The 20,812-nt window shown below is 34.1% G+C and overlaps 1 protein-coding gene across 1 annotated transcript in view; it reads right to left on the reverse strand.

Moving 5' to 3' along the window:
* CLVS1 (clavesin 1) overlaps positions 1–20,812 on the reverse strand; it is a 200,032-nt gene that overhangs the window by 102,662 nt on the left and 76,558 nt on the right. The window contains exon 3 of the mRNA XM_031946360.1: positions 11,141–11,315. Coding sequence (XP_031802220.1) covers positions 11,141–11,315 — 175 coding nt within the window. The remainder of the gene's footprint in view (positions 1–11,140; positions 11,316–20,812) is intronic.

The raw sequence follows: 20,812 nt of genomic DNA on the forward strand, positions 1-20,812 counted from the left end.
AAGTGTTGGATGTGAAATCTAACTTGTGTCTGAATCCTGCTTTAACTACTAAGTAATTATGCTACTCTGGGGAAATGGCTTAATTGTTCTGAGCCTCAGTTTCCTCATCTGTAAAATAATAGGGTTAGAATCACTATTCTCTAAAGTCTCTGCCAGCTATGAATCTATGGTCAGTAATTTGTGAAATATTCATTTTATCAATTCATTAAGACATTCCTTTAGAATATCAATCACATACACATATCACACACATTTCAATTCAGGGTTCTGAAAGAACTTGGAAACATGATCATTGAACTAGCAATTCAATTGGGTCAAATATTTGAGTCAGTTGTTTAAAAAAAATCATGGATCTAATCTCTGAGGAAGCATGACAATTGGGAGAAGTGCTAGGAGTAGTGTGGATGAGGTTAAATGTACAGATTCCAAAAGGGTGAAGAAGGTGAATCTTTAGATTCTTAGTCCAGTGAACTTATTCTCTATTACTTGTAAAATTGTAGAACATGTTATTAAAGGGATAGTTTATAAACATAAAGGGAAAGAAGGAGAAGGTCAGTAAGAACAGATCTAGGTTATTTTGAAAATGTTCATCAGATTATCCTCATTTTCTTTTCTGACAGATGAGTGGATCAGGAAAATGCCATAGAAAGAGTATATCTGGATATACTCTGAGTATATACTGGATATACTTTGGAAATTTCATATGCTATTATCTTTGTGGGAATTAGTCAGTGCAGTTAGGGAGTTTCAAGTTGATTGAATGACCAGATCCAAATAGAGTTCCTTAGTAAATTAATGTCAATTTGAAAGAAAGCCTCTACCGGAATTCTCTGGTCTTTGTCCTTGATCCATTTCAGTGGAATAGTATGAAAAATTGTTTGAATGAAGATATAATGAATGTATTGATTACATTTTGAGATAGAAGACTAAGAGGGACCACAAATATTCTGGATGACAGAATCAGTGACCAAAAACTCTTTGATGGAATAGAAGATGAACAAGACAAAATTTAATCAGGGAAATGTAAAATCATATGGTTGGGTTTAAAGAAATTTTAATTACTCACTTAATAACCAGTTAACTATATATTCTATGCCAAGCACTAGTTATGTACTGTGGTTCAAAGACATAGCCCCCATTGTCAAGGTGCTTTACCATCTAGCAGGGAAAAATAGCAGGAATAAAATATCATTTGATAATCTGAAACAAAATACTTCCATAATGTATGATGACTAGAAAAAGAAATTTAGCTGAATATCACCAAGCTTTAATTCCATAAAAAAGATACTAAAAATAAACAAACAACAAGAATAAAAAAAGTCCTGACATTTGGTTTAATGATACCTAGTCACCATAAACTTGAGATGTGCAAATTTAGAGATACCTTCCTCCCAAATGGTCATATGGATTATTTGTGCCTAACCTGTGGTAGAGCCACCTTAGCTGGTATTGGTATGATCAGCCCCAGCTGGACACACTGATATTTCCCCTAAAATCATGATGTTATTTTGGTTCTCTTTAAATACAAAGGACAAACAACAACCCCGTTACTATTTGAATACCACTGGCAAAAGCAATCTTAGTCTCTCATCTCAATGCCAGTTCTGTTGTTCAGCATGCTGGTTCTCTCCCAAGCTTTGCTTTGTGGACAAATCAGAAAAATATACCTTTATCCAAGTAATTGATAAAAATATTAAACAGCATAGGTCCAGAATCTTGAGAAACTGCACTGGAGATTGCCCTAGTTGACATTAATTATTACTCTTGCAGTCTATTTCTCCCAGATAATTAAGCTTTTTGTTCAAGACTTTTAAAATCCATTTTAAAACTTTGTATTTTAATTTTCCCTCTAAAACAATTGCAATTAAAGCCTATTCAATGAATGGAAAATACTACTTATAATTTCTTCTAAATCCTTAATGAGCCCAGGGATTATGGCTTCTGGGATTTCACTACTTAACTAATAAAATTTCAACATGATACTCATGAACCTCATTTCCCCTTTCCACTATTTCAGTCTCACAGCCTCATTTTTCCTTTTACAACAAATTTCATTTCATTCAACTCATCTAGGAAATATAGTTAAATAGCAATGTACATAATTTTGTATATTATTTAATCATATGTAATCAGGAGTGTACTGGCAAATATTCAACAATCAGTTCATGGAGCAGGATGGAGTATGAACAACACTTTTTTAAAGCTTAATCTGTATTATAAATATTTTATCCATCAGTTTCTTTAATCTAGAAATCAGCAAAACAATAAATCACATCCTGATTCACAAAATTTGCCAATTTCCAAAATATAAATGCTCACATTGAAAATTTAACAATTGGCTTGTTTGAATACTGATCTTATTTGAACTTACTCCAGCAGACTGCATTTTAGATCCATATGACTTTAAGAGGTAGAATGCATTACATTTACAAAGTACATATATATACATGCATATATGTGCATGTGTGCATCTAATAGTTATATAATATATGTACAAAAATGTTAACATTCCTAAATATATGTAATATGTTTATACACTTACATACACATGTGTGTATGTGTTTTTCTGATACTTGTTTCACCACAACAGAACTGTAACAGAAATGTTAGTATATGCTCTACTTAACTTCCCAAAGATCATGAATCTAATTCAATTTACCTTCATCAATGAACCTTTAATGAGAAAAGAAGTAGAATTATATGCCAAGTTATCTAGTAGATATTGAAATAATACTTCTTTTGTTACTACTACCTATGTATCTAGATTATGTTTATCTATAAAGTCCACAAAATAATTCAACACACATTTTGTTTGTATGCATGTGTGTGTGTATAATCCTCAGAACAATCCTAAAAAACAAATTTTTCTAATGTATCCATTTTAAAGATGAAGAAATTGAGACTGAAAGAGGTTAAGACTCGAATATGCTCAGGGTTACACAATTAATAAATATTTGGGACAGGATTTAAACACAGGTAATACTGACTCCATGAAGAACATGAGAAAGATGTGTAAAAATATAAGGTTAAGGTAATAGAATTTGGGAGGTAATTAATTCAGAACTTTGGGACAAAAAGTCCTGCTCTGATGCTTCATCATGGTATAAATGTGATGAGTTTTTAAAGGATATACCAAAGGAGCTTAAGCTCTGGTAAATGAAAAAGTTGACATATAGTCCAAGTAATTGGATGAGTTTACTTTCCAAGAGCAAGTTTTACTATGTATTTTTACTATATGTATGTAGAGTGTATTATCCTAAGAGGAATGGTTCCATGGTAATGAATTTTTTGGCTATAGCAGCCTATGAAACAAAGAAAAATACAAAATTGTCTTCAAGTTTTACATAGCTCTTATCAGCTTTTGCACTGATGGTGAAAGAAAAGAGGAAAGATAAGTTTTAGATAATTCACATTAACAGCTTTTGGAACTTTAAATGTAAGATTACCAGACCAAGGATCAGATAGTGGATGTATTACTGAATCCTATCAATTTTGACAATCTCTCTATAAACAACAACCACTACAACAACAAACTGAAGATAAAATAACTCAATGGAAGACTTGCTGGTTCACACACACTTGCTGAGGTTAATCTCCTCAGAGGCAAAGAAAGGAGCTAGAGAAGTTGGTTTTCTCATGCATTCAAAGGTAATAAGAAATATAATTACATAATTTCATGGGACATTTGGCTGTCACATGTTAAAAGACTCCTGATACTTGCTAAAAGATGACAGGAAAATAATTAAAGACAACATACCTACATTTGTTGCAGAGGATCTAGTCACGGAGAAATTCTATAAGAACTCAGGAATACCCAGATTAAAATTAACCTACACTTTTATACCATGTGACTTCAATTAAAAAATTTTCAAGAATTTGAATAAGGATTATAGAATGAGAAATCAAAGACTTGTAAACTCAATTAAAGCCTCATCCCTCTACATCATGGGTTCTTTTTTAGAGAAAAGAGTTTGAAGGCACTAACGATGGTAAAAACCAAACATTACCAAAAAAAAAAAAAAAAAGAAATTTATTATGTTTTAAGTCAGCAAATGACTCGTTATTTATGTGGATATAATTTCTGAATTAGCTTCCTATATTTAATCAGACCACCCATTTGTTAGAACAATAATAAAATCAACATGAAGTTAGAAAAATAAAAACGAGAAAAATATGTCGAAAACAACTTTAGTCTTACCTAAGTAAATTCTTGATGCATAAAAATGGTAATGGAGAAAATAATCACAAGACCAAAGGAATCTATAAACCACATTGGGCAACCAACACTTGACCTACTTCCTAAGTAGAGAAATACAGTAGCCAAGGGTAACAGCTATTTAGAATATGAATCTGTTTATGAAATAGTACAGAGAAAGACAGAGGAAGATAATGCACAGTATTGCTTCATAAAAAAGCAAGAAGAAACAGAGGGAAGCTAAAACATCCTGAGGGTATTTAAAAATGAAACCAGAAGAAAGAGAATAACAAGGGAAAGATGGACAAAATCTATAAATAACAGACCTTGAGGAGCAGAAATAAAGAAAAGAAAAAATGTTGAATTAGACTAAAAGAAGATTTATGTTGATGACAATACAGTTGTTGAGGTATTAAAGCACTGATTCACAAGATGTAGGAAGGAGGATAAGATATAAGAGGAGTGGAAAAAAAATTGGACCATTTTGTTAACAAAAAAGATCACCAGTTACTATTTATCCACACTCCTTTTCCATCCCCATCCTTCATTTGAGCAACTTTGAAGGACATGTTGAAGGGAACAGGCAAACTTCCATTGGCAATATTCCATTGACAATTTTAATCATCAAACAATTGACTGAGAAATACACAGAACACAAGATCTTACTATACTAAATTGTGTTTGTTAAAATAGTATTTGATTCAGGAGAACAAAACACTGACTTAAAATTTCTCCAACAAGATGTTTTTTGTATATATGTCAAAATTGCATGAGATTCCTTGAAAGATATAAGAAAAGAGTTAAAGTTTGTGTGATGATTTCTTGATCAAAAGTTTCAGGTTAGGCATAAAATGAGATATTTGCTTGGCAAAGAGATCTACTTAAGAATCAAGGGGGCAAGAAGAATAATCTCAGCAATGAACGGATAAAGAAAAGAAAGATCATGTTATCATACTAAGTACATAGGGAATGGAGATATTTGCTATAAATACTTGATTTTTAGGAATGGAATAACCTAGTGAGGTGGGAAAACTATTTTTGCCAATTGTTGAGTTGCTATTTAGCCCCAAAGATGGAATAAGTTGTTCAGGATAAAACTGAGAACACAAAGAAGTTTGAACGAGATAAGGTGTTTTTTTTTATTTGTTTTTGAACTTTACTAAATATTCTACTTAAGATTTGCTTACAATGACTGCATGTACTTATTTATACCTTTTGAAAAGAAAGCTAAACAACACAACAAAGAATTCCTTTCTTTAAAAACAAACAAAAATATTCTCCTGGACGGCATTTCCTTTGGGTCCTTAACCAGTGTCTAAATAAAGTTACAACATAAAATAAAATGAAATTAAAAAAAAAGAATCCAGGAGAAAAAGAGATTTTTTTAGATGATGGGGTCTGTCAGTGCTATTATTTGAAGTTGAGAGTGTGCTGATTGCAGGCTCCAAACACCTAAAAGAAATCTGTAATTATTTTCAAGAAGTTAGTATAACTAATTCCACAGGAAAAATCAAATGCACAGAAATAATTATTGTCTAGATTACTATACACGGTTGGATAAAAAAAGCTAAGGAGTTTATGCATCAGTGTGCACGTCACTGACATTGAAAATTTATAGTTGGGCACAGAGTTGAGCAGGAGGGTGAGGAAAGTGAGCTGAATTTCCTTTCAAAAACCACAGAATGCTTCTAATAATCCCAAACTTCTCCCCTAAATTCTCTTGTTGTAATTCATTCTCCACACAGGGTAGAGTCAGTGTTTTGTTTTGTTTTTTCCCAAATTTTAAGTCTGATCATGTAACTTCCCTATTCGACAATCCAATAGTTCCCTAGCAACTCTAAGCTCAAATACTTTTTCATTTTTTAAAATCACTATTTCATGTACATTTTATGATATACATAAGTATGAATGTATTAGCACTTGTATATAATTTATAAATAAGTAAATCTTCACATATTGGAAAGGGCTCAAAAATTTGTTAGTGGGGTGCATGATCAAAAAATTAGAAGCCATTTTATGGGTAAATAGAACCGATGTGTGCATTAAATGTAAAGAAAAAGGCATTGCCATACCTATTAAAATACTTCATAAATGGCAATATACCTAAAAGAATCAGATAATTTAAAATGGCCAATAAGACACATAGCAATAGATCATTTAAAGTAAACATTTTAGCATATAAAGCTCATTTACGCATCCTGCTTGGATAGATGTTATATACTGATAGCGATGTTTGGTCTATGATATTTACCAGGAATAAATTTTACATATTATAGGCCTTGAGAGCTCAAATTAGCCACTGGTTCATTTGTCAATGAATTGAAGCAGTGCAACTTTTATAAATAAAATGTTATAGATATTACTTTAAATTTGATTACAGATCAATTAATTCAAAATGTATGCCATGCAAGTGTTCCCATAGACAAAATTGAATATAATTAAAAGTTACCCCCAAGATTTAAATAAAATAGTTTTTAGGCATTTGCAAAATCCTTATTTTAACAAAGATTCTTTGAAATGAAGTTCCCAAAATATCTGTGCAATTGGGACAATTTAACAGAATGTCCCATAATACATCTCACTAACATATTAATGCAAATGGTTATGAAGTTAGATATTGCTACTGGATACTTCCTAAAAGAATGATTCTTTGTAATTAAAGAATAATTGCTACAACTTATTTTGCATAGAATAAAGCACATGTCATTTATTCTAGGACAATTATCATTAGCCTATTCATCATCTTTTAAAGGACAGAAACTAGGAGAACTAAATAGAAATTTCTCTCTAAGGGTCATTATCCCAGTTTTCATCCCCTGAACATTAATTATTATCACCTGTACTTTCAGGTTAATGGGACCTCTAGGTACACAAGAAATAAGCAATTTTGCAGAGGGAAGCTGAATGAGGAGATTCATGATAATTATTTTCTCATTTCTTGGAGGCTTTGTGCCAAGGGGTTCAGAACCCTTAGCAGAGAGATCTTACTTATCCTCAGTGACTCCTCTTTGGGGAAAGCATTTGGCAAACAAAATCATTCACACATATTCCAATCTGGGATATTAAACCATAAGGATGTTATTGGAGCCACCTAATATCACACAGCAAGATAGAAAGGAAGGAAATGCTTTGGATTTGTTTCCTCATGAATATCACATCCGTTATTTACTGTACCATCTACTTAGTTTGCATTGCTCTTGATATTCACAGAGGCTAATAGGTTTTGAAGAATGGATTATGGATAGTACATGGCCTTTAATTCCCAAGTAGGGCATATGGATTTAACTTGTCTTTGTGCCATTAAGAGATGTCTCTTTAAATCCCTGTTTAAAAGCACTGTGCAGTTCAAGACACAGTATTTCCAAGGAATTTGCTCCTGATAATAAGAAAAATGTTAATGACATTACAATTATTGCAAAGACAGATATTATTATAAGAAAAATGTACAGCCTTTCACGAACTAATCATGAATTAATCCAATTCCTTTACAATGCATCTTGGAAGCCAAGAGCTAAGAATATTATGGAGGCAAGAATTCTGATTATGTTAGTAACAAATATAAAGGAAGGTTGGGAGGTAAAGGCTTAAAATAGGTACTATAGCTAAATACTGAATATTATGGAAGATGACACCAAAGTTCAATTAGGTAATTAGGTAATATCCAGTTCATTTTAGAGACTGGGATAACTGAAATTCACAGTTAATCCAACAGGCCATTTTAGATTAGTTGAAACTTTGGTTCTTCTATTTATAACTCATGTGACCTTGGGGCAAATCACTTAACATGTTGGGGCCTCAATTTCCTCACATGTAAAATATGAATAATGGACTCAACTATGTTTTATATATATATATATATATATATATATATATCAATAGACTAAATGATCGCTTGTGGTCTATCCTCCACCTAAAACTGTATCCTTGTGAACTGTCATATTTAATATGATAATATTAAATTGAAGTGCACTGTTTTATGTTCTTTAATTTTTCCAGGTATCAATGATACTATATTGAATTTATATTCTGATTTATAGCTTTTAAAGTACTTCTATTCTCCATGAACATAGACTCACAGAAACCTAGAGTCAGAAGGTACTCAAAAGCCATGAAGTCCAGCATATATTTGAGCAACTATCTCTTCTACACTGTACCCAACAAAGACCCACCCACACTCCACTTGATGACCTCAGGAATCTCCTGCCAAGCAAGATGGCCTATTCAACTTATAGATCATTCACATTGTTAGAAAGTTTTCCTTCAATCAAGAAAAAATGACTCCTACAACTCTCTCATCCCCCCAGTTTCCATCTACATTGTTTCTAGTTCTGTCTTCTGTGGACAAGCAGATGATCTAATTTCTTTTCCAGTGATAGTCTTTCAATTATTTTAATACATTTATCAAATTCCCTTAGTCTTGCCTATCCCTATCTAAATGTAGCATGTTCTTCAACCATGTCCTTAAATAGAATGATCTCATATGACATTAACTCTTCTGATTCTTACAAGAAGCCTATTATGTGATGCAACAGTTATTATCTCCATTTTATTGATAAGGAGACTGAGACCCAGAAAGATAAAGTAATTTGTACAATTCTAGACAAGGAGTGACACTGCTGGGGAGAGCACTAAGGTCTTGAGGTTCAGTATTATTTACTACAAATGGAAGAGGGTGAAAAACAAAATGCAATGAGAGTAACAAAAATGTCAGAGGTTTAGAAAGCATGAAGGAAGGAAATAAGAGACCTAGGTAGGCTTAGTTATTGGCAGGCGTTGGTTCTCTGGAAAACTCTCTGCATACTCTGAAATCAGTCATTTGGCTACCCATGGGCATATTTTTTATGAGACTATTTCATTGTTTCCTGAAAATTTATTTTGGATGAACCAGTGTAAACCCTTCCTCCTTAATGCCATCCTATAATCTTTTAGAGCATCTGTTGATTCCTAATTTGAGGCCATAGATAGTAAGAATACTATATGGTATCCATTTATGAAGGATTAAAGGCTGAGGCAAAACCCCTAGGATTTAAAAGTCTGATTCCAAAGATGTCAAGTATTTTAAACAGGAAGGTCAGACTACTAGGATAGTAATTCACCCTCAGGCTTAATTTAAAACTCTCTTTCATGACGATTTTAAGAAAAGGTGAAGTTATCTGTTCAAAAATATAATCGAGGGAAGAGATTTGGGGAGAGGGAAACATTTGAAACCAAGAGCAAAAAACCAAGAAGAGAACAATCTTGAATATTTAGAGTTACATAGTAAATTTTTCCCCACATGCATCTTTCTTCCTGTTTTAGATCAGATTTTTTAAAGATGAGACCCAGCATGAACTTATTCTTTGGAAAGTATAATTTTTAAAATCATTTGATCACTATTGATAATATCACCATTTTTCCAACATTGAATCTTGAAAATCAAGAAAAATTATGTAGAGCAACTGTTAATTTTTTTTCACTCTTTAGTAACTGCCTGAGCTATTATACAAGACGAACAGACTTCATAGAACCCTTTAGGGGCTAATATTATTAAAGGACATGGTTACTTGCTTGGTCTTTAGGCTGTAGAAGTGATCACACACACACACACACACACACACACACACTCACACTCTCCAGAACCTCCTGGGGAGTTTTTAGCTTTTCCTGGCTGTGTACTACATTCACTCATTTAGGCCATGTTTGTGAAATGGACACAAATGTCACAATTAGAGCTCATATAACAAAGAGATAGAGCTGGTACCAGAGGACGTGGGTTCATTCCCAACTCTGCCACATGCCACCTATTATGTTTTTAACCACATCACTCAGTCTCTCTGGTTCCAATTTCCTCACTTACAAATTGACTAGATGATGTGTGAGGTGACTTCTGGCTCAGCATCTATGTATGAGCCTACAAATCTGGAAGTGATTTTAGCCTTTAGCAAAACTAGATTGTTATGAAAGAAAATTATTTTAATTCTGAATATTTAATATGTATATAAAACTTTGTAATAGTTTACTATTACATTTGTATATAGTATTTTAAATTTTGTAAAGGACCTTACATATATATATTCATATAATTCTCACAATAATTTTGTGAGGTAGGTTCTATTATTATCATCCCTATTTTACAAATGAGGAAACTGAGACTAGCAGAAGCTATGACTGCCCACTGGCACAAAACTTACTAGGTAAGAGTTTGAAGCAAGATTTCAAGTCTTTTAAACTTCAAGCCCCAAATTCTCTCCACTACACCCCTCTCCAATCATAAAAGTGTTGAAATGACAGTGTTTGAAGGGATCTGAGAAATCCTCTGATTCAACTAGCCCCTTTCCCCCATTGTAGAATTTCTTTCTGCAATAGTTAGATATTATTTGATCCATTTCCTTTAAATGTACACAAACCATCTCCTAAACATCAAAACCATAATCTAAAATCAGTATTCATGAAGGATGCACTTTCCCCATTGGAAATTTAAGGAAGCCCAAGTTCATGGGATACAAGATCCTGCAGAAAAACCTCCTTGACAAGTACTTTTAACCCCCTAAAATAGCTCCTAGTTTTATCTACTGCTCTGATCATTCATTTTGCTCTTTTTCCAAGTACATTCCACATATATAAGCAGACTTCCCCTACCCCCATACTTTATCAGATGTGCATGGCTTTAATCTATATGAACCTAAATGAATTAAGTGCAAATCTCTGATCACTATTTGTATTTGTTTTAGCAAGTAATATATGACTATGGTAAGAATAAAGTTTAAATAAAAATAAAAATGATAAAATACAAACAAATATCTGAGGTTCAGGCTGGGTAAAAATTGGGGCAGGAATATGTACAGGTAAATTTTATTCCCCTTTTCCCTCCTCTTGATGAGAAATATTATTCAGATTATTATTAAGTCCCCTCTCCCAGTTATTAGATATGCATTTGCATGTTCAGATAAATGTGCATCCACATACCTGTAATCCTTCAATGGCCAGTTTGAGGATTGAAGGTGTGAGTTTGGAGGCTTGTTTGAAGGAGAAATTGCTCCAGTCAATAATTAAAATGAAACCATTTATCTGAAGTTCCGGGTCCTCAATAAGAACTTCCAATGACAACAGAATAGCCCGGAGAATGTCAGTGAAGGAGTTCCTAAAATCAGAGCAGAAACAAAGAACTGTTTGTAACTATTTCTACAAGAAATCATATAATAATGCTTGCATACAAAAATTAAGAGGGTAGGTCTGCATGCCAAAGAGATTTTTTTTTTAAAAAAGAAAAAGACCCATATGTACAAAAATATGTATAGCAACTCTTTTTGTGGTGGCAAAGAATTGGAAATTATGGGGATACCCATCAATTGAGGAATGACTGAACAACTTGTGCCATGTGATTATGATAGAATACTATTTTGGGGGGGCATGGGGAATGACAAGTAGGATGATTTCAGAAAAACCTGGAAACACTTACATTAGCTGATACAAAATGAAGTGAGCAGAATCAGGAGAACATTGTAAATGTAATTTAAAATATATTTTTTAATTAAAAGGGTGAAATGCTTTCCTTCTTTTCCAGGACCACAGACTTCAAAGTGATTTTAGTATTCTGGAAGGGATAATCTGAAGACAGATATGAAAATGGAGTCTCTATCACAAAGTAATAGATTTTTAAACCATAAAAATCATCTAAGTACAATTGTTTTATTTGGTAGATGGGAAACTAAGGCTCAGAGGAGCTATTTTTTTCCATGGGAATAAAGAGAATATGGTACAGAGATGGGATCTCCTGATTCTTGGTTTAAAGTATTTTTGATACACCACAACACTACTCCATTTTTAGTTTGTTCAATACTGAATAAATTTAAGATTTTAATCTGAAATTAAATCCCAACTCTAGATGTCATTTGGCAACTAGCATTTGTAGCGGCAAAACACAGAGCAAGAACAATCCCTTGATTTTTACTGAAGTGGCACAGTGTCTTTTTCAGGTAAGGAAACAACTTCAAAGGAATCAGTAACCATGGCAACAAGCAAACCTACCTAAGCAACCAAACACTGTTGAAATGCTGCACATCTTTCTAGATCTCAAGTACCATCACTCCTCCCCATTCATCAGTCTACTTTTGTTTTAACTTATTTTCAAATATGACATCCCCTGGAAAATATTATTCATATATGATAATCCCTCTGGCTGCAACCCAGGGGATTTTACAAGGTCTCAATTTGGGGGGCTCAAAAAGCACACCCCATGCAGGCATAGATGCAACCATTCCAACTTATTAAAATAGAAGTGGTCAGCCCTTGGTTCTTCAAGAAATCCAATATTTCAGGAATCACAGTTTTCATTACTAAATAAAAAAGTTATGAGTGAACTCTTTGGATAAAAAAAACCACAAAATCTGTGATAGAACACATCAATTAATAATTATTTGAATAGTGACTCTGGTCAGCATTATGTATTGATTGCCATGAGAGGTACAATGAAATATAAGACCTGGGGCTTCCTGCTATCAAGAATTTTTCACTTTGATTGGAAATAATGATAACAGCTAATATTTATTATGTGCTTTAAGGTTCACAAAGCACTTTACATATTTCTTATTTGATTCTTGCAATAATCTTTTTAAGGTCAGTGTTCTTATTAGCCTGATTTTGCAGATGAGAAAATAAAGTTTGAAAGAGAATAATTGTCATGATGAATCCCACAGATAATGTGACTGAGGTAGGATTCAAATTCAGATCTTAATTACAAGTCCAGCACTCTATTCATCATACCACTTCTCAAGTCTGGGAAAACAGGCATTGATGACAGAGCTGGAGAGAGAAGGAGATCATCAATTATGCCCGAGATGTCCTGTCATGATGTCTGGTTTCTGCCAGCCTCTTATCCCTATTCAATTTGTTGTGGGTCAGCCTGATCTAGTTCCACATAAGAGGGATTGGTTTGTGCTATGGAAAAGAACAAGGCGTTGTATAAGAGAAATTGGGGTCTCACTTCCATTTATTAGATTCATTTTCCATTTCTGATACCACAGTAAAGTAAGTACCAATTAATTTGGAAGCTAGAAATTTTGAGTCTGGGAGATTCCAGGCATTTATGTAAGGGAGGAGAACAGCCAGGATTGCACATATTGAACCTATATCATATTGCTTGCTATCTTGGGAAGGAGGGAAGTAAGGGAGGGGGGAAGAAAAATTTTAAAAACAAAGTTTTACAAAAATGAATGTTGAAAACCATCTTTATATGTAGTTGGAAAAAATAATGTACTATTTTTAAAAAGGGAGAACAGTCTAGAAAAGAGGTAAGGAAAGATGAAGGATTGCCAATTTGGAGGAAACAGTGGCTCTAAATCTGAGAGTTTGCTGCAAGAATTACAAGGCATGGTCTCCCACATGATTCAATTCAAAAAGGACCCATTATTTGCTGTTAATTGCATTATGTATTAGGAAATTATGAATAAGACTTTATCTCACCCATCCAAGAGCTTAAAATACAAATTGGAAGATAAGACCTTGACATAAATAACTGCAAGACAGATCAGAATGTGTTAAATGTGGGAAGCAGTATGACCCCTGGGTTATAGGCTAGGAACCCTAGAAATGAGATGCTTTCCTGTTCCTCTCTGATCGTTTCTACTGATTTCTTTTATTCCTTCAGGTCAGTCTCCTATGGAAGATGAAGCTTCAGTTAGCAATTAGCCTCTAAATTGAAAATAGAAGTTCTTGAAAACAATGTGTTTTGTTGCTGCTTGACTTGGCTGAATTGGAAGGAGCAACAACAAATTCTGAGCCTGCTACCCAAAACCTAGTTCAAAAGTCAAATTATAGAATCACTTGCATCAGCAGTGAGGATCACCTGTAGAATAGAGAACTATACATAAAGTTAATATTATATGTCCCTTATTCTCATAAGAGCAAGGCACACAAATACCTTTTACCCTTGAATATAGGTCAATTCTTCAGGGTTTTTATATGTACATCACTATGCTAAACACTAAGAAAGGTAAAAAATTTAGTTAAGGCAGATCCCTGGATTCATAGAACTTAGCATCTAGTAGAGATTGGGGAGTGGATATAGCTACCTAGAAAACTGTGTCTTACATACTAAGTGTAACAGAAAGATATGCATAAAATACTATGTGAGGTGCAAGGGAAGACAAATCACCTTAAAGATAGAATAGTTCATGGAGATGTTATTTAAATTAATTTATAAAGAATGGGTAGGAATTCAAAAGGAAGTGGATGGCATTTTAGGCAGAAAGAAAAATATAAGCAAACAGAAAACAGGAAAGATAGGGGAAAGGTGATATACATAGACACGTATATAGTATTCTGGGCAATTCTTTTAAATTAAATATTATTTTTATTTCTTAATATGATAAAATATCATATTATATAGGCAGAAATTGTTTTATGCTTTTAATTCAAGCTTCCCAGAATGCCTGTTTGAGGAAGAAAAGAAACTCAAAAAGGGGGGGTTGAGTTCAGACAATAAACATCTCTGCTAGCACTGTGAGTTAGAATTAACAACATCTTTCTCCCACAATGGCTGAAAAGGCAGAGGGACTAAAAGTAAATTTGTGTATAACTCCTCTCCTAAGGCATAAGAGATGGTATTCATGTAGGGAATGTTTAATACCAAACTCTTCCTTTCTTTGTATCTTCCTATTGCACCTTAATTAAATGCTGTGTGAAAACTCTTGTCTTTTGTTTGGTCTGTCATAAAGACGCATTAGTAGGAGGTTTGGGGCTGTGTTTTTAAGCAAGCAATGGTACAAAATGGCACGTTGAACCTTGGAAGTAATAAAGGGTCCCACAGTCATATAGAGAATCACAGGTTTGCTATAGTTTGAGAAGACCTCACTTTTCAAAGCTTCGCTAGCAAATAAAATAAGGCAGAATATGTTCAACACTAGCAATGCACTGTGCAAAGTAGGAATCACAGAATTTGACATTGTTCTTGATTGTGAAATTTTCCAGAGAATAGACTCTAGAAAATCCTAGATTTTGTTTCCTTGAAATTTGAATCAGATGACAGATTTCAATTCAATTGATATGCAGGTTGCAAAAGCAACTTCAGCCCTTCATTATATTTGTAAACCAAGTGGCCTAGCAGATGGCTAAGAAAAGGCAATGGATTTAGAAAATATAAGACAACAGAATGTGCTAATAGAAGACCATCTTCTGGGAAGACTGAGGTCGGTGGCTCACTTAAGCCCAGAAGTGGCTTAAGTGGTCTAAGATGAATGGGCATCCCACTAAATAAATCACCAGTATGATGAATTCCCTGGATAAGGTGCAGAACCAGGTTGCCTGAGGAAGGCCAAACTGGCCCAAGTAGAAAATGGTCAGAGCTCTTGAGCAGCTCAGTCATGGGATTCAAGTTCATAAGTGGCTGTTACTGTATTTCCAGATTAGGTGAGATAGAAAGTCTCAAAAAATACCCAAAAATTAAATTTAAATTTAAAAAAATGGAAATATAAGACAACCATTCTCTGTTTCTCTGCTACTTACTTCTTTGAAAGAAAAAAAAATCCAAAAGAGACAGAAAGTTCATGCTTTTAGCTCAGGGCAAGAAGTGAGAAAATGATAATAAAAATGGAATTGAAATTGTTAGACAAATTTAGGCATGCAGATTAGCTGTCGTGCTTTCTCATAAACATGTCTGTTTGTGGATATAGATAGTCAGAATGCAATATATTTATGGCCTTTGAAAACAACACTTGGATCTGAAACTCTGAAATTCCCAAGCTTGCAATGTTTCTACATCATATTCCTATTATCGGTGACTGATAGAAATCCAGATTCCTTTTCCTCTGAAATAATGAACATTTCTTGTGGCTTCTATTGTTTGCCCCACATTTAACATATTTTAAAGAAATGATGAGCTCAATGATCTTAGAAAAGCATGGAAACATTTGCATAAAATAATGGAGAATAAAATGAACAGAACCAAGAGAACATTGTATATCTTAACAGCACTATTTTAAAAACAACTTTAAGTGAATAAGACATTTTGACTATTAAAACACCCAAATTGGGTCAGCTGGATTGCACAGTGGCTTGGAGTCAGGAAGATCTGAGTTCAAATGTGGCCTCAGATACTTATGAGCTGTGTGACCTTAGCCAAGTCACTTAACTCCAATTACATCTGAAAACAAAACAAAACATAACTACCCAAATTAATACCAAATGGCATGTGAAGAAAGATGCTAGCTACATCCAGAAAAAGAATTTATAAATTGAAGTATGTATAGAATGATTTTACAAATGTATGTGTATGTTGCAGTGTCTGATCTGAAATCAGGAAGACTCATCTTTCTGAGTTCAAATCTAGTCTTAAACACTTATTATTTGTATCATCCTGAGCAAGTGATTTCATCTTGTATGTCTTATTTTCTATATCTATAAAACAAATTGAAAAAGTTCAAACCACTCCTCTATCTTTATCAAGAAAATCCCAAATGGGGACATAAAGAGTAGGACACAGCTCAAAAATGGGAGCATGGCATGTCTATATTCCAAACTGTTTAGAACAAAAAGAGAGACTGAATGTTAAGGAAAAAGACAATTGTGAGCAAATCTATAATGTGTGCTTAAAGGATATCTTGGGATAAAAGAATTCCATATACTTTTGGGCCCCTTACTCCATTGTACAGGTCTCAAGTGACCTTCAAAATAGTTTTGAAAATATACCAGAAAATTATTTTATTTAATCTGACTTCAGCATGAGGAATTAAGATGGCAATTAGTGGGAGCAAAAGAAGAGGAATACTAACATTCCCCCAATGTGAGTGAACTGTGAGCTTTCTAGCCATTATTAAAGTACTATGGAAATTCCATTTCATGCTTGTCTACTTTGGTAAATCCCCTGACCAAGCAGTTATAGGAGGGTACAAACTGCAATGGGAAAAAAAAAAATGTTAATATGAATTGGATCAGCTAAACAAGGATTATTTCAGTCATTTCATTTATAATTTAATTCATGCCTAAGTATTCAAAAATGAAAAATGGCAGAGTACCTAAAGAAACTTGCTTCACAAATATCAAACTTGGGGCAATTAAATGGTGCAATGCTTAGAATATTGGGCCTGGAGTCAGGAACTCATGGGTTTAAATTTGTTCTCAGCCACTTATTAGCTTTGTGAGTCTAGGCAAATCACTTAATCCTTTTTGTCTCAGTTTCCTCATCTGTAAAATAAGCTGGAGAAGGAAATGAACAAACCATTCTGGTATCTTTGCTAAGAAAACCCCAAATAGGGTCACAAAGAGATAGACATGAATGAACAACCACAATAAAATCCAATTTCTTGTTGATGAAAGACAATAGAATTAATTATATGAGAAAAAGTTTGGTGCTCACAATTTGGGTTCTCTTACAAACCATAAAAGTAAAGAATAGATTTCAAACAATAGACTGATTCCTAAACAAAACAAAACAAAAAACAAACAAAAAAACCAACCAAACTAAAAATAGAAAATTATGCTATCACATGGAGAAAACCATCAAACACTTTGGGGGTTAGTAAAAATGATTTTGCTATTTTTGTTCAGTTGTGTCTGAATATTTGTGTCCCCATCTGGGATTTTCTTGGCAAAGATACTGGAATGGTTTGACATTTTCTTTTCCATATCATTTTACAGATGAGAAAACTGAGGCAAACAGGATTAAGTGATTTTCCCAGGGACACACTAGTAAACTGGTTAAGTATCTGAGCCCATTTGAACTAAGATCTTCCTGACTCCAGGCCTTGTGCATTATCCATTTCACCATCTAGTTGCCCCAAGTGAAAATGATTCTACTGCTCCAATTGGAGCTCTCTTTAACTTCATACATGAAGTGAATTATACCTCTTTTAGGATTAATTGAATATTCTAATATTGTTCCCATTCTGATGAATTCAACTAATAGCTATTGAAGAGGATTGTTGATTGTAATTTTGTGTCTGCTGGAATTGTGTCTTTCTTCTCTTTTTCATTCTTATATTATGGGAGGGAACACAACAAAAAGTAAAATGGGGAGATATATTAGAAGATGTGCCCATAAATTTCCCATTGCTTTGAATAATAAGAGATTATTAAACTTTTTAGTCTTTGGTCTCCTAAATTCTTAAAAATTATTGAGGATCATCCTAAAAAAACTTTTGTTTATACCTATTACTATCTAGGAATACTTTTTGTTTTATACATTAAAATATATTAAAATAATTATGAAATTAGTTTTAACCTCTCAGTAGGGACCTCTACTTCAAGAACTGTTCAATTAAATGAACTCTTTCTCTTTCCCTAGGTACTGTGCTGCAATTTCCATCCAATCAAAGGGCAAACAGTTTCCGAATTTCAAACTCCAGTAATAATTGTGTACAGGATGGCACAATCAGCCTTATAGTCTGTACACCTGTGTCTTTGGGTTGAGAATGGAAATAACGTCATTACAATCAAGGTGGAAATTCTGTTTTTTCTTCCCCCACCTCCACTACCAAACAGGAAAACAAAACAACAACAACATACCCAAAAAAAACCCCTCTTTTAAAAATGACTCCTAGTAGGAACAAACAAACAAGCTTGATGCTAAATAAAAGCTGGAGACTTTCTGTTTTCTTATTGTTTCTTGGTAACTAGGTAACAGAAACCTGAAACTAGAAAAACGGATGCAATAGCATCAGAAGCATTGTTGGAAGGTTTCTAATCCTTCCTTAGTGGACTGATATCTGATAGAGCCTTTCAGGTTGTAGATTTATTATTAGAGAAGCTGAATACCTTTAATCACTGAGTGTGAAAATGAAGCAGTCAGATTTGTGGAGCTTTTGAAGGAGAGAGCCACCTGGAATCACCCTATAGTTGGGAGAAAGTCACATTTGGCAAATAATGTGCTTGGGTTAGCTTCATGTTTGAATCAACGCCAAATATAACTGGGGGACTAGACTTCCAGGAGGGCATTATTTCAACAGGCTATTAAATCTCACAATATTTTGTTTTTCCTCAAACCTTAGCTATCTTCAGGACAGCTCTGCCACTGACATCTGTCAGAAAAGATTACATTCCCTGTCACCTGCTACCCTATCTCTTCTAGTTCTATAGCATCTTTCCCTTAAATGATGATCTCTGAGAGGAAGAAGTGTTTGTGGGGAATAGAATTCCACAGAGTTTTCTTCCTGCTTCATTTTGACTATGTAGATGCTTTGGAAGCTGCTGAGTATGTAGTTGCACAGCCTAGGAGGAGTTGTGGGGTTTGGTTTGATATTGACAAGTCCTAGGTAAGTAAGTACTCTTTTACTGCTTTTTCTGCTCCTCACTATTATGAGATGTCACGTGCATTTAAAACAAGCATTATGGATTCTTATTCTTGCTCAGTTCTGAGAATTCTCTTAGTATTCCCACAAATAACTGATTATGTAATTAGTTTCAGCCTCCTTTTATTTCTGGGGGTATCATGCATTCCTGGGATTCAGTTTAGACAGGAGTCAAGCCCAGAACCTTGCACAATTTTCTCCCCCAAGGACTCTTAATCTGAGATCCATGAACTATAGGTTTCAAGAGGTCCATGAATTTGGGAGTGGGGGAAGACATTTTTATTTTCCATAATCTTTGTTTTCTTGATTATCATATATATTTCATTTTATTCATTTAAAAACATTCCTATAAGCAATGGTCCATAGATTTCTTCAGACTGACAAAAAGGGCCCTCCCTGAAACAAATGAAGACTGAGAATCCTTGCTCTCAATTTTATTTGGTATGACTCTGCCCCTCTCTAGCTGTTAGGAGAATGCTGGAGCTTTCAAAGGGGCTTATTTCAATGGCAAGCTCACCTTAGCAGAGCACTTCAAGGTGAGTAATGCACATATTCCTTCATTTCACCCTCCCAGTTCCAGTGCCTTTAGGTCCTAAGATACCAAAACGTGACCAACTAACCTCTTTTCCTTTGTTTGAAATCTTGCCTGCCCCTACAAACACTAAATCAATTCATACATGTGACGTAGAAATCCACAGCTATCCCAAACTCAACATGTCCAAATGGAACTCATTATCTTTTCTTGTAACTTGGATTCCTAAGAGCACTTCCAGCTTCCCAGTTACCCAGATTCACAAACCTGGTGCCATCCTGAGTTCGTTCCTTTTCTATAACTATCAACACTCATTAGTTCTACCTCCACAAAATCTCTGCCCATCTACCTCTCACATTTATTCCCTTCTCTCTACTCAACACTATTGTAGTTCAGGTTCTCATTCTTACCTGCAATATTGTAGAGTCTCCTGATGAGTCTTCCAACCTCCAGTCTTTCTTCTCTCTGATCCATTTACCACATAGCTGCCAAGAAAATATTCCCTACTGTACTGATCTCCTTACTTAAGAAGTTTTTACCACTTCCTAATTGCTTCTAGAATATAATACAAACACCTCTTTGAAGGTATTTCATACCTTTTACATTTTGACTCCAACTTGTTTTTACAGTCTAATTTCACATTACTCTCTTTTACTCATTCTAAGTTCCAACCAAACAGACCTCCTTCATTTTCCTGCCATGTGCCATTCCATCTCCAAACATTATGTCATTACATGGGCTGCCTCCTCCACTTGAAATGCTCTCCTCACTCACCTCCACTACTTGTAATCCCTGACTCCCTTCCAGACTCAACCTCAGGTGTCA

Source organism: Sarcophilus harrisii, chromosome 1 (genome assembly GCF_902635505.1).
Source record: "Sarcophilus harrisii chromosome 1, mSarHar1.11, whole genome shotgun sequence".
Classification (NCBI taxonomy): Eukaryota; Metazoa; Chordata; class Mammalia; order Dasyuromorphia; family Dasyuridae; genus Sarcophilus; species Sarcophilus harrisii.